Source organism: Vanacampus margaritifer, chromosome 3 (genome assembly GCF_051991255.1).
Source record: "Vanacampus margaritifer isolate UIUO_Vmar chromosome 3, RoL_Vmar_1.0, whole genome shotgun sequence".
Classification (NCBI taxonomy): Eukaryota; Metazoa; Chordata; class Actinopteri; order Syngnathiformes; family Syngnathidae; genus Vanacampus; species Vanacampus margaritifer.
The window spans coordinates 18,588,592-18,601,175 of NC_135434.1; the positions used below are offsets into that span (position 1 = coordinate 18,588,592).

Sequence of the window (12,584 nt, forward strand, 5' to 3'; positions counted from 1 at the left end):
TCCTTACAAACACCCAAAAGGCACGTATTTATTACATTATTAAAAATGAAAGAATGAAAATCACATATGTATACAATTTAATTCTTAGGTCATCTAAAAATTGTACATAATGCTAATAATTTAAAAACTGTTTTATAGAAAATTTTAATGTGTGAGCTCAAACATGTCAAAAGACTGGCATAAAGCACGTTAGCTAGCACAGACCTGTGCTGGTTTGATCTTGAATTGAGCAGACCACCAAAAAAATAAACCAATCAATTGGAAAACGAGTACTTTGCCACTCTGAAATTGAACTAGCTGGAGACATCATACTCCTTCTGATCCTCCGTTTTACCACCACTGACTGACAGAGATAGTGATAGAGAGATAACATAGTTTCTCCCTTTGTCTCATCCACAGAGAGGAAATACGCCACCTTTATTGTTTGACTGACAAAAGAGGCAAATTTAGTTTTTTCTTTCCTTTTTACATAATTAAATGAGTTCTGGTAATTAAAAGAGCCATTGTCATTGGACTTCGGTGAAGTAACCAGAACAATTATAGATTTTTCATTCTCAAGTTGCAATGGTAAACGAGGTGCAGCAAGGTGACACGGCTCATGCAGTTCCCTCGCACTGAGATAAATCCCACTTTGACTGTGGCGGTGGATTAACCCGGGTACCCAAACTTGTTTTAATACCCATATCGTCAGACAAAAAAAAAATGGGATAAAGATTTGTGCAGGCAAGCAGCATTTCAAAAAGTGACTATGGCTTTGCAAGTTACTATAGAGATTTGTCAACCACACAGCAAATTAAAGATATTATCTGGCTGGGGTCTATTTGGAGAGAGCCGGGTGATGATGCTGAGTTGAGACAGTGATTCTGCAAACATAAGCTTCTCCAACAAAGATGCAGAGACACACATTGCACTGTTGTTATTCGTTCATTTTTGCTATTTTCCCGCTATATTTTTCTAATCTTCACTTCAATGGAAAACAGACACATCAGCCTTTGAAACGTGTGTGTTATGAATGACCTGCCGGAGCTGATTGTGGCTCAAATACACCGTCGGTGGACTCCTGCGGGGCAGTCGGCTTCACGGGATAGCAGAGTAATCATTTTTATCCTGCTGATTTCCCAAATAGAAATGGACACGTATGATAAAAATGTCACGGCCACTACGCATGTCAGCGGACTAACAGGATTACATGTCACTTACTAATGTCGCGCTCTGTTTTCCTTTGCTGTGAATGGCCACGTTATTGCACACACCGACTTTGTGGTAAAATATGGTGAGAGACAAGTAGCTCTTTATGGTGTGTGATTATTTAGCTTGAATGAAACTAGTGATTTATGTCCATTTAGTTGAAAAGCCCTGTAAATTCCCCCAGCTGCATTTCCCCTGGACACAGAGTGAGTAGAGTAAAAGTGACAACTGGGTTTGCTGTGGAAATGTACACCGCGTCCCAGAGTTATATTTAATATACCTGACATGAAAAACGTGCCGAGCTACCTACAACCACACGCAACAGCAAGGAAAAGTGCAGCCTGGGAGCTTGACTTGAATCTGAGAGCGAGTAAATACTGAATTAGGAAAATATGAACCACAGTGGCAGACAAACCACCAGCTATTAGAGCATGCTGAAATATATCAACATTTGAATCGTGTGCCATTTTTGTGTGTGCATAACCTGGAACGGTTCCCCTCACAATGAGAGCTTTGGGTGTGAGAGTTGTGCAGATGCTGTATGATGTGGACGAGGGTTAGTGGAGCAAGCGGCATATTGTCCACATGGTTGGCTTGGCTGTGCGAGCCTGATGGAGCCTTGTCCCGCATCTCAATGTCTCCAACACAAATAGCCACATTCATCCACTCCTCTCACACCATTACACCTCAAAGACTCAAAGCCAGCCAATCCATAAATAGAGGCAAATTTGTTTTTCACTGACATTGCAGCTCAACAAAACGTGGAATCAGCGGTGGAGTGGTTACAGATGGTGTTACTCATTTTTATTTGTTTGTTGTTTACTTTTGATTTGGTTATTTAAAAAAAAACACATTTAAAACACACGTTCTCTTTCTAGTGCTTACTCCTGTGAGTGATACACAGGGTCAGTCAGCCAGTCAGTCAAAGCCGTCTCTGATTGCTTGCTTGCCAGCTGACATAATTAATCTTCTTATTTAGAATCCAGAGGCCAGTTGTATCTTAATGTAGCTGTAATGAGCTGTTTAAAATCCTTGAATTGTGAGAGGGATTATTGAAATGAGTGAAACAACTGTGGCCATCAGAATGTTTGAGTAGACACTCATTGTACTTACCAACTATTGAGCCAATTTTAATCAAATGAAATGCTGTTACAGTACTGACTAAGACTGGGTTTAAAAAATTGACTAATTGAATCACAATAATTTTTCTTTTCATAGCCCGATATCGATTCATTAAAACCTTAAATCATTCCTTTCGATGCATCTTTTTCCTATAAATTCATGTGAAAATTGAATTTTACATAAAGTGAAATAGAATTTTATCTAAAGACCTAAAAGTTTGTATCTTGCTGTTTTCTTGAAATTTACGATTCACAGAAATTTAAACGTATTTTCTTATATTGACGAAACAAACTAGCGTAGCATTAGCGAGCATACCATTAGCAAGGATGAAGCTACAAGCGTAACATTACCAATCTTAGCGTTAGCGAGGACATAGCTAAAACCAGCTAGTACACACGAAGCAGATGGATTTATAATGGGACAAAACAACATCCTTGGTTCTCCCATTGGCCAGGGTACAACATGCGACATCCTTTTATATATTTTTTCTTCTTTTCCTGGAGCTTAAGTTATTTACAGTAAGTTATTTTTCGTGGGGTTGGTACGCTGTGTCAATGGCCAATGTAGGTTTCCACAACTCAATATGTTTGAATGAGATAAGTGAATATATAATATAATATTAATATTTCGAGTTTTTCAGGAAAAGTACAATAAGTTAGCCATTCAAGTTTATTCGGGACTAGATTGTTTACATAAAATCAGAATCTCCATTGCTGATGAAGGCCATGTGTCCAGGCCCTAAAAAGTAGATATAATATAAATTTTAAATATAAATATTTATATAACTTGTAAATTGGTACTGCGTGAAATCCTTAACAGAATACAAAATCAATCAAAGTGAATCTTGAATCATATTGTTTTTGGACATCTGAATCGATACCCAGTCCTAATATTGACTCATTTTGTTGTTTAAATTTTATATTATAAAGCCTGGCATCAAAGCTGCACAGCCAGTGTGTCCAGGTGTGCATGCATGCTATCTACTGGGTGATTACAACCTACTGACAGACCGGTGAGACAGAGAACAGCAGGGTCTGATTGCATGAGTAGAATTAATGAACGAACACTTCACATAAAATTTATCGGGCTCTCATTGTCCTACAAAAAAACAACAAAAATCAATGCTGCAAAATCAGTGCTGCACTTTCAAATCTTAATAGCAAACAAAGAAAAACTAGGAAAAAACAAGCAGGTATATTGCCAAGTTCCTGACATCCACTGTGTCAAAAATGAGACACAGGAGTTATAGTTTTCTGTTTAGGATCTCTTCACAAAGTAGGAGTGCCACTTCACAATTGAGCATTTGTCAGTTTATGGATGTTGCTGTCATGTCAACCTCACCGTACACAGTGTGCACTGCTGTGTGTAAATAAAAGAACAGGCTTAGACATGGGCGACAGCAACACACTGCATTCTCAGAAAGCGCTGACTACATACCTGCGGGTAAACACTGGGACAGACTATGTAGACGTTATACTTTTAATTGTTCTCAACAGCTAAGTCAGCTTTAATCAGCTTCAAATGCAAATGTACTGTACATACATGTGCAGTATGTATCTATGTGTACAGTGGTTGTAATTGCTTTTCCAGCTTGGGCTACTTCTGTCACAACATTATAGGAACAAGAACACCCCAATATCATTGCAGCTGTAATTTGTCATGCAAAACAAGCCTTTCCCATATTTTGGTTGCATTGTTCAGCTACTCCTAAAGGGCACCTCTCAGTAGGGTACCTAAAGAAGTGTCTGTTATATGTATGTCACTGCATCGCTTCATCCGAGTCCCTCTCTCCTCTTGTCTGTGTGCTGCAGGGCTCAGCATCCGGGGCGCCCAGGAGGAGGACCCGCCAGACCCCCAGCTCATGCGTTTAGACAACATGCTGCTGGCAGAGGGCGTGGCGGGACCAGAAAAGGGCGGCGGATCGGCAGCCGCCGCAGCTGCAGCCGCTGCCTCGGGCGGGGCAGCTGACAATTCTATTGAACATTCTGACTACAGAGCCAAGCTCACTCAGATCAGACAGATCTACCACACGGAGCTGGAGAAATATGAACAGGTAAGAATGGTCTCTATTGTCTGGAGGTTAAGATCTCCCTGGCATCAAGATGATAATAATTGCTGTTATATATATATATATATATATATATATATATATATATATATATATATATATATATATATATATATATATATATATATACTGTATATCTATATAAAGGAAATTGTATTCTATTTTCTCAATATTAGATACAATGAAAACAGAAGAAGCCCCAGAATTGAACCTGGTGGAACACCATATGTTCCGTTCTACATGTGAATTCATATTGCATATATTTGTTCGACCACTTCCATTTTTTTCCCCTCTTAGTTAGTATGAAGGGATTACAATAATAAATAAATCACACGACGTACCATCACAACAGCCACAAGTCTACTACTGAGCGCACCAAATTCCCTGCAGTACAGATAGGCCAAGCAATGTAGTTTAATCACCTGCAGCCAATGATGGCCAAGCGGGGCGTATCCACATGAATCATTTGAGTCGGGTGTGTTTCTTGACCTCTGCCGAACCCCTGAGACTGATGCACCGAACACCAGGAGTTCGATCAAACCCAGGTTAAGAACCACTGCACTAGAACCAGTGCCTCAAAGCAGGAAGACTCCCAGCTTGAAGCACGATCAATGTAATTTCCAACAAGTTCTCTTGACCAAGGTGCTGACACAAGATTCAGATTCAGGTAGATGGTAGTGATGGGCAATGAAGCTTCATTCAGCACTTCTGATACTTTTTGACTCCTTGAAATGTAATCAATTTCTATTGCACAATCCTCTATCTTCAAACCAGGAGCAGAAGAGTAAAAAGATAAATAAAATAAAAATAATAAATTTAAAAAAGTGCTTCATGAAGCTTCATTTTCTCGAGAAATTTGAAGAGAGCAAAACGGAAAGGACCAGCAAGATTTGCAGCGATCGACTCAATGAACTGGACTGTTTTGGTCAGATAAAGGTTTTAGTCAGGGTAGTTCTCTTTCTGTGCATATATTTATTTATTTATTTTGTTATTTATGTTGCTAATAATGTTAACCATACCAGTTTTGAAGTAAACATGGACCAGGGCAACAAACACATGCACCGAAGTGAACAAACTAATAGTTTTGCATTCCTTTGTCCGCAAATGCACCAAATTGTTCTCCAGCTCTGTCATGACGCCACACCAAGACATGGCGCCATATTGATTTTAGCGATGTAAAAGTGCCGTTCCCTGGGTAATTAACAATTAGTAATTAAATAGATTGATATTATCGGAAATGACTGCCAGTTTAATTTTCTTGAGGAAAAAAAAAAGAGGACTTGTTAGTAAATATTGGCCATCTGGACACTATGGGTCACTAAATGCATTCCAATGTTAATTAGCAAGAAACAGAAAATGAATGACTGTATATGTAAATGTAAGTGAACTTTGTCTGGCAAAAGTATGATTATCTCACCTGGTGCTTTGATCCTTCCATTAACCACAGAAACATTATGGTTAAAAAAAAAATAAAATAGAAGAAGATGTAGCAGTAATGCTTCATCTAGCCAGAGAGGTAAATTAGACTTAATTTACTCTTAGTGAGTGGAGGTGGGTTTACAGGGGCACGCACCACTTTGCCTGGAGTGAATGCATCTTTCTTAGGGGTCTTTCCAGGTTTTAATTATCTAAATGTAAATACTTAACGAATTTTACTCAGAGTAATGAGCTAAAGTGTGCACTGCATAAATGGGTTATTCTAATTAATCATGTATGAATTACTGATTTAACGGAAAGCTGTTTAAATTCACTCTGCATTAGGCCGAAGCCAAATTGCAAATTGGCATTTATATTCATACATGACTTCACCTAATATGTCAAAGTAATATATAAACACTGTACTCACTTGAAGCTTTTAACAAGAAGAGCTTTTCATCTAATGAACTCATTTCCTATATGAAAAATGTGTAGAATTGTGGAGCAGCGATCAAAGGGCTTTTTGGAGTTCTAAAGAGCTCACGAGTGTGACATTTGCAAAACTGACTGGCTTCCTTTGTGTTTCACCTCAACAGGCGTGTAACGAATTCACTACCCATGTGATGAACCTGCTGCGGGAACAGTCTCGTACGCGGCCCATCTCGCCCAAAGAGATCGAGCGCATGGTGGGAATCATCCACCGGAAGTTCAGCTCCATCCAAATGCAACTCAAACAGAGCACCTGCGAGGCTGTCATGATCCTGCGCTCCAGATTCCTCGATGCCAGGTCAGTGCATGTTATTCAAGTTTCACTTTGACCCATATGCCCAAACCTTTGTGCAACAGTTCTTACATTTACCGTAAAATGCTGTGAGTAACACACACACGTGTTTTATACATCACCCCAAAATCACATTTAAAGTAACAGTGTATAGAATAAATTTTTATTAGAATACATTTTTCAATGTTCATTCATTTTAAAACCCACTATTAATTTTCAATAGCATGCAAAAAACATGTTCCATCACATCAACTTACATTTTTTTAAATATAATCGTAGGTCTAGTAATCACTAGTTATATTACATAAGTCACGTCACACCTTACAGGAGGCTGACATGTTTCGCTGCCATCTTTAGAGACAAACTTAGCAAACGTAGTAGTAAAATGCAATTAGTAGCAATTTTTTTATAGTTTGCTTTGAAACTTTTTTAATGCTGTTTCTGCTTTTAGACGATGTATTTTAAATTACAGGATGTGAAGCATAATGCGTTCTGGTGTGTACAAAATGCACTTGAAATCAGCGATTCTATGTATTATTATTATTTTTTTTACAACCTCTTAGCACGAGTACTAGGTTTGGTACCTGCCTAGGTATTGGTAAACATCTAAACCATGGGTAGGGAACCCTGGTCCTCAAGAGCTGCTGTCCCTCATGTCTTCCACCTCCAACACAGCCTGATAACTGTTCATCAAATCAGCTGTGTTGGTGGAGGGAGACATGGCAGACAGGTAGGACAGTGGCTCTCGAGGACCTTACCCCTGGTCTAAATGTGAAAAAAATATTTTTAAGCCCCAAGTATAATACCATACCTAGTACATACATACATACATACATAGTTTTTTTTCCCTCACAAAAAAATAGTAGAAAATCCTACAAAAAAAATTGAACTATTATTACTTTCTGAGCTACTGTCCAGAGAAAAAATAAATAAAAATGTTTGAATCATGATTTGTGAGGTTGCACAACTCACAGTGGCTCGCCCCAAAACAATTCAGATGGACTGAAAATGCATTAGAACTGAAGAGAAAATTTTTTGGGGGGGGTAAAAAAAAAAGACTATTCAAATACTTACCTCCAAAATTGTATTAATAGCTTAGTTTGATTATCTAGCAATCTACAAAATTGGTGTCACATACAGTACACACATACCCAAAACTTCACTTTGATTGAGTTAATGCATTGTAGGTTTTTGAATTTTCCCAAAATAAATCTACTATTTTCCTGCCTTCCTTTTATTCAAAGTCATTCTTTCTACTTTCTGGTCAAAACAGTCTGTTATAGCAGAGATGCATGATTTTAATAATATTTTGCATGATGATTTTTCCAGACAATTACTGTATTCCCTCCCACCTGAGAACAAAGTGAATTGAGGGTCAGGTCATGTGTAAAGCAAATGTTGAGCATGGAATTGTGCAATTTTGCGAGGCTCGACACAAGTTTAGGCCAAACAAGCCGAGCGGAAGCACATTTGCTGCCCACTGCCTGCGCTGGGCGCAGTAAACACGGCAACAAATAAGCAAATGCTCAAGAATGTGATAAGTAGTGCCCTTGGGAGGGAAGCGGACCCAGATCTAGTTAGAGTTTGCTTGTTTCTGCTGGAGATCCCTGGGGCTGTGGCACTTAAGGAACAATGCTCAACTGTGCATGCCGTGATTTCTATAATGCACCGAGATGCACTCCGACTGGGCTTTGCGCTCCGTCACGAAGCCCACCCAACCACTGCGCTAAACTCTGCACATTACACGCTTGGACTGGAAATTGGAGACCAACAGACCAAATTAAACATTGTATGTGTTTTGTGCCTGTGTGCGCATTTGTTTGCGTGGCTGCTTGTCAGTGTGTTGGTCGGAGCGCGGTCTCTGTCTTGACGGGACAGGACACAGTACAGTATCCTGCTCCTCAGGGCCCTTAGAGCCCATTCCTCATCATTTTCACCATTTATGTGCGAGATTGATTGTGCAATTTGTGTGATCCAAATGGATGAGTTAATGCTGGTCGCACTAATAGGCTCGCCCGGCCTTTCTCTCGTTTTGCTCCCCACTCAGGCGGAAAAGGAGAAACTTCAGCAAGCAGGCGACGGAAATTTTGAACGAGTACTTCTACTCGCACCTCAGCAACCCTTACCCGAGCGAGGAGGCCAAAGAGGAGCTGGCCAAGAAGTGCAGTATCACAGTTTCCCAGGTGGGTAGCGCACATCCAACATTAGCTGGTGGGGAAGCGGGGAAGCCTAGAGGGACCCTTACCGTGGGTTACACCAGCAAGACACAGTGTCCTCAGCTAACCTTGACATTGTGACTGCCTAATGATGCTTCAGTCAAGGCAGCCTGAGCAGGGCCACAGGGAGGCGAGGACCATCATCTTGGCCTCAATCAAAGCACTATGCTGTCCTTCCTTAACTGGCCCGACGCCTTCTCCCCTGCCATCCACCTGCCCCTCGACACTCATTCCCATCCACTACATGTCCTCTCTTTCCTGCCTGTCACTCACTTAGGTCATAAACTGGGAAGAAAAACAAGATTCTCGCTGTTAAATTAAACACTGTAATATGATATTTTAAGACTGCTATCTTTTTTCAAGTTTACAAAATGTGACTTCAAGGCTTGATAGCTTTGCCTCCTTTTTGGGTGTAAACCAGAAGGCAATATCTCTCACACCTAACCCCCCCACCCCCACCCACATCTAAATTATTATCGTGCACACTCCCCTGTTATTTCCTGCTGACTACCATCTCGACGCTTAACACAAACAGGCTATATTGTTCTATGCTCGTCCTCATGAGGCACAATATCAGAGAGACATGAATCTATAACATAACGATTCATCTGCAGTGTTTTGTTCTGTGTGGGGAGGGGAGTGTTAAGGGGTATATTGAGTGTAGTCATGAAGAGTCAGATACTGTAAAAGCCCATTCTTTTTTGCCTTCAGGGGGTGGGAAGCACCATCACAGTATCTCAGGTATGTCATAACTTCTCCTGATCCACTGTTTTCATTTCTTTGTTACCTCTTTTGTTTATGTATGTAATAGCCACTTCACTGCACAGACCCCCTCCCTCTCACACAACTGGATCATTGCTAATGTTATTATTAATTCAAAGAAGAAGATTGAATATAATTGACATTTTTAAAATAGTACAATTCACATCCCACCTTTAAATTGCACACTTCCATTGACTATTTTGGTCAGCTCATATTTTACAAGCACACTATTTTTTTCATCATATTTTGTGTGTACAGACTACAGTGTGTGTCACATGCTATTTTGCATTTACCATTGTTTGTTTGTTGTTTGGCATCAACAGGATGTGTGGTGTTCTGAATATCCACCTTTTGTTCTCTTACACAATCACGCTACAACACTTAAAGAAATGGCCACCAGTGGAACTTGGGTTTCTTTTCTGAGGCCGCTGTGCCCGTCCCCATGAGAACAAATCAGTCCTTGCAAGAATTAGAGTGCCTTTAAAAATTCACTTGAACTCATCGCAGGCCCCATTAGTGGCGCACTCCTCGACAAACAGAGGCCACAGCAGACATTACTATTGACTTATTCTTAATGCTTTAGCTCATTTTAAGTGAGTAGCAAAATGCGAGGCTCACCCTAATGCCTCGTGCACCCTAAGTGTGTTATCCCTCACAGCGCCACAGCCTTACACGCTCACAATCCAATCGCCGTGGCTACTCCGAAGGCTTAGTTAAGTCATTTATCAAAATCCTGATTTCTTTTTGCGGGCTTTGTTGATTATTCAAACAGTTCATCAAGTAAAAACCATCCATCGTGAGCGGTATGCCAATATTAGTCGGAAGCTTTGCTCAATACATCACTGCTGACGAAACACCCTGCGTTGATGTTAGTAAGGTTGCCATTTAAATTGTTTGCCACAATGCATATTTAATTTAGGATGATATTATATATTATCTGAAAATTAACAATAATGTCCTTTTTTTCTCTCTCCTGAGCCACACCCCAGTGCATTAGATGATTACATTTCGAGCAGTGGTTCTTAACCTTGTTACTGAACCCCACCAGGTTGCTATACACGTTCACCGAAACCTTCTTTACTGAATCATTTAATGTGATTTTTTTCACATTCAAGACAAAGGTATAGGGTTCAGTAGTGCTGGACTAGAATTGCTAAGCTTGGCATGCAAGCTATGCAGTTAGGATGCTAACTCCCATCACTTAACTCCATATTTATAGAGCACTTTAAAACAACCACAGCTGTTTTCTTCACTCATTCACTCACATCCATTTTCACTTAAGCAACCCCCTTTTGCTGTTTTACTAGATTTTGACAGATTTTGCCCACAGAATATTGTGTTCTATTGCCATAGAAACATGAATTTTGTGCTGATTGATTTTGTTAGTTTGTTGTTGCATTCGAATATAGCTAAGTTTCATCAATATTCACATTCCTGGTGAAAACATTGACAAAAAGAGCTTATTGCAACATAGTCCTGGCTGATCTCTTATACTCTGCTGCCACCTGCTGGCCGTTTTTCGTAATAATGACCATTGATTTAAGCCACCTCTTCATATCAGAAGCTGCATCAAATCATTCTGTATCCTCTTGAATAAAAAAACAATCAAACAATTTTTTTTTTTTTTTTAAAACGTGTAAATAATTTTTGGGGAATGAAGGACAAAGTTAAAAAAAAAAAGTGTTGACATGATTTTGAGTTTGAATGAGTTAAGATGGAACCCAGGAGCAGCAGATTTAGCAGAGCCCCCAGATTTGAACCGGGTGAAACACCATGCGTTCCGTGAATACATACAAATTCATATTGCACATATTTGTCCGACCAATTTCTTTTTTGGCTCGCCTTAGTTAGTATGAAGGGATTACAATAATAAATAAATCACACAATTGCCACAAGTGGACTACTGAGCGAACCAAAGTCCCCGATAGGCCAAGCAATGTAGTGTGATCACCTGCAGCCAATGATGGCTAAGTAGAGTGTATCATCACAAATCATTTTAGTCGGGTGTGTGTCTTGACCTCCACCGAACCTCTGAGACTGACTCACCGAACCCCTGGGGTTCAATCCATCCCAGGTTAAGAACCACTGATTTAGAGAAACAAAGATTTGTGCTTAGTTATTTATGGATCACAGATAACTGATGGAAAAATGTTCCATTTGTATTGAAAATTCAAGGTTGTCCAAACTGTAGTCACAGACTGATCATGTGCTTTCATTGATGAGTGAGGATTATTGATTCAATTAGAGTATAACAGCTTCCCAGCCTCTCAAAATGTGGAGCAACTCTATTGTGTTCTTGCAAACAGTCCACATGCTCATTACACGATCGCTGGCTTCAAGGCTGCTGATGTCAGGTATTCTCCTGTTAACACCCCGGCTCTGCCCTTACTTAGCAGTCGACTGGATGCGTGGCCTTCTCCAAGATGGAAGTGAATTAGTTCTATAGATTAGGTTGTGATCCACACCTTGCATTGCTCGATAGTAGGCTGACCCGGAGAACCCCTAAAGCCGGTGTTCAATGGGCAGGAGAAGAAAATATGTGACATTTAAGGGTTTGCCTCACAATGTGCCTCTTCAGTTTCAAATATAGCGGTGGACTCATATTATACGTTTTCACAAAGGGGAGGTACAACACAGAAATGGATTGAACCTGAACTGTAAACACTTAATATTCACTGGCAAACAATTTAACATGTTCACTAAATTATGCATATCAAAGAAAATTTTCAGTGAGATAAGAATATAAATAATTTTAGTAAAATATGTGATTTCCAATTTCTGGGTTGTAGATTACATCATTGCAATCCACTCTAAGCGGGTTAAGTAAAAAGGATGATAGCCAGGGCTTTCATTGCTTCCAATTAAACCTTGCTTGTTAGTTTAACCTCTAGGTAAAGCCATCAAACAATTGATGTCAAGGAAACCCTGCTGCCGACAGTGGGTCTCGCCTGAATGGTCATTAATTTTAATTGCTTAGATATTAAAGATTTAGAGCGCAGAGACGTGCAGGATAGAAATGATCTGTTGTCCT

General features: G+C 39.8%; 1 protein-coding gene across 8 annotated transcripts in view; it reads left to right on the forward strand.

Moving 5' to 3' along the window:
* The window catches only part of pbx3b (pre-B-cell leukemia homeobox 3b), a 78,199-nt gene that overhangs the window by 56,930 nt on the left and 8,685 nt on the right, over positions 1-12,584 (forward strand). For 4 of the 8 annotated variants that reach the window (XM_077562047.1, XM_077562052.1, XM_077562048.1 and 1 more), the window contains exons 3-6: positions 4,122-4,363; positions 6,391-6,581; positions 8,623-8,758; positions 9,503-9,532. In XM_077562047.1, the coding sequence (XP_077418173.1) occupies positions 4,122-4,363; positions 6,391-6,581; positions 8,623-8,758; positions 9,503-9,532 (599 nt within the window). The remainder of the gene's footprint in view (positions 1-4,121; positions 4,364-6,390; positions 6,582-8,622; positions 8,759-9,502; positions 9,533-12,584) is intronic. The other 4 variants (XM_077562050.1, XM_077562051.1, XM_077562055.1 and 1 more) reach the window with 1 other exon arrangement.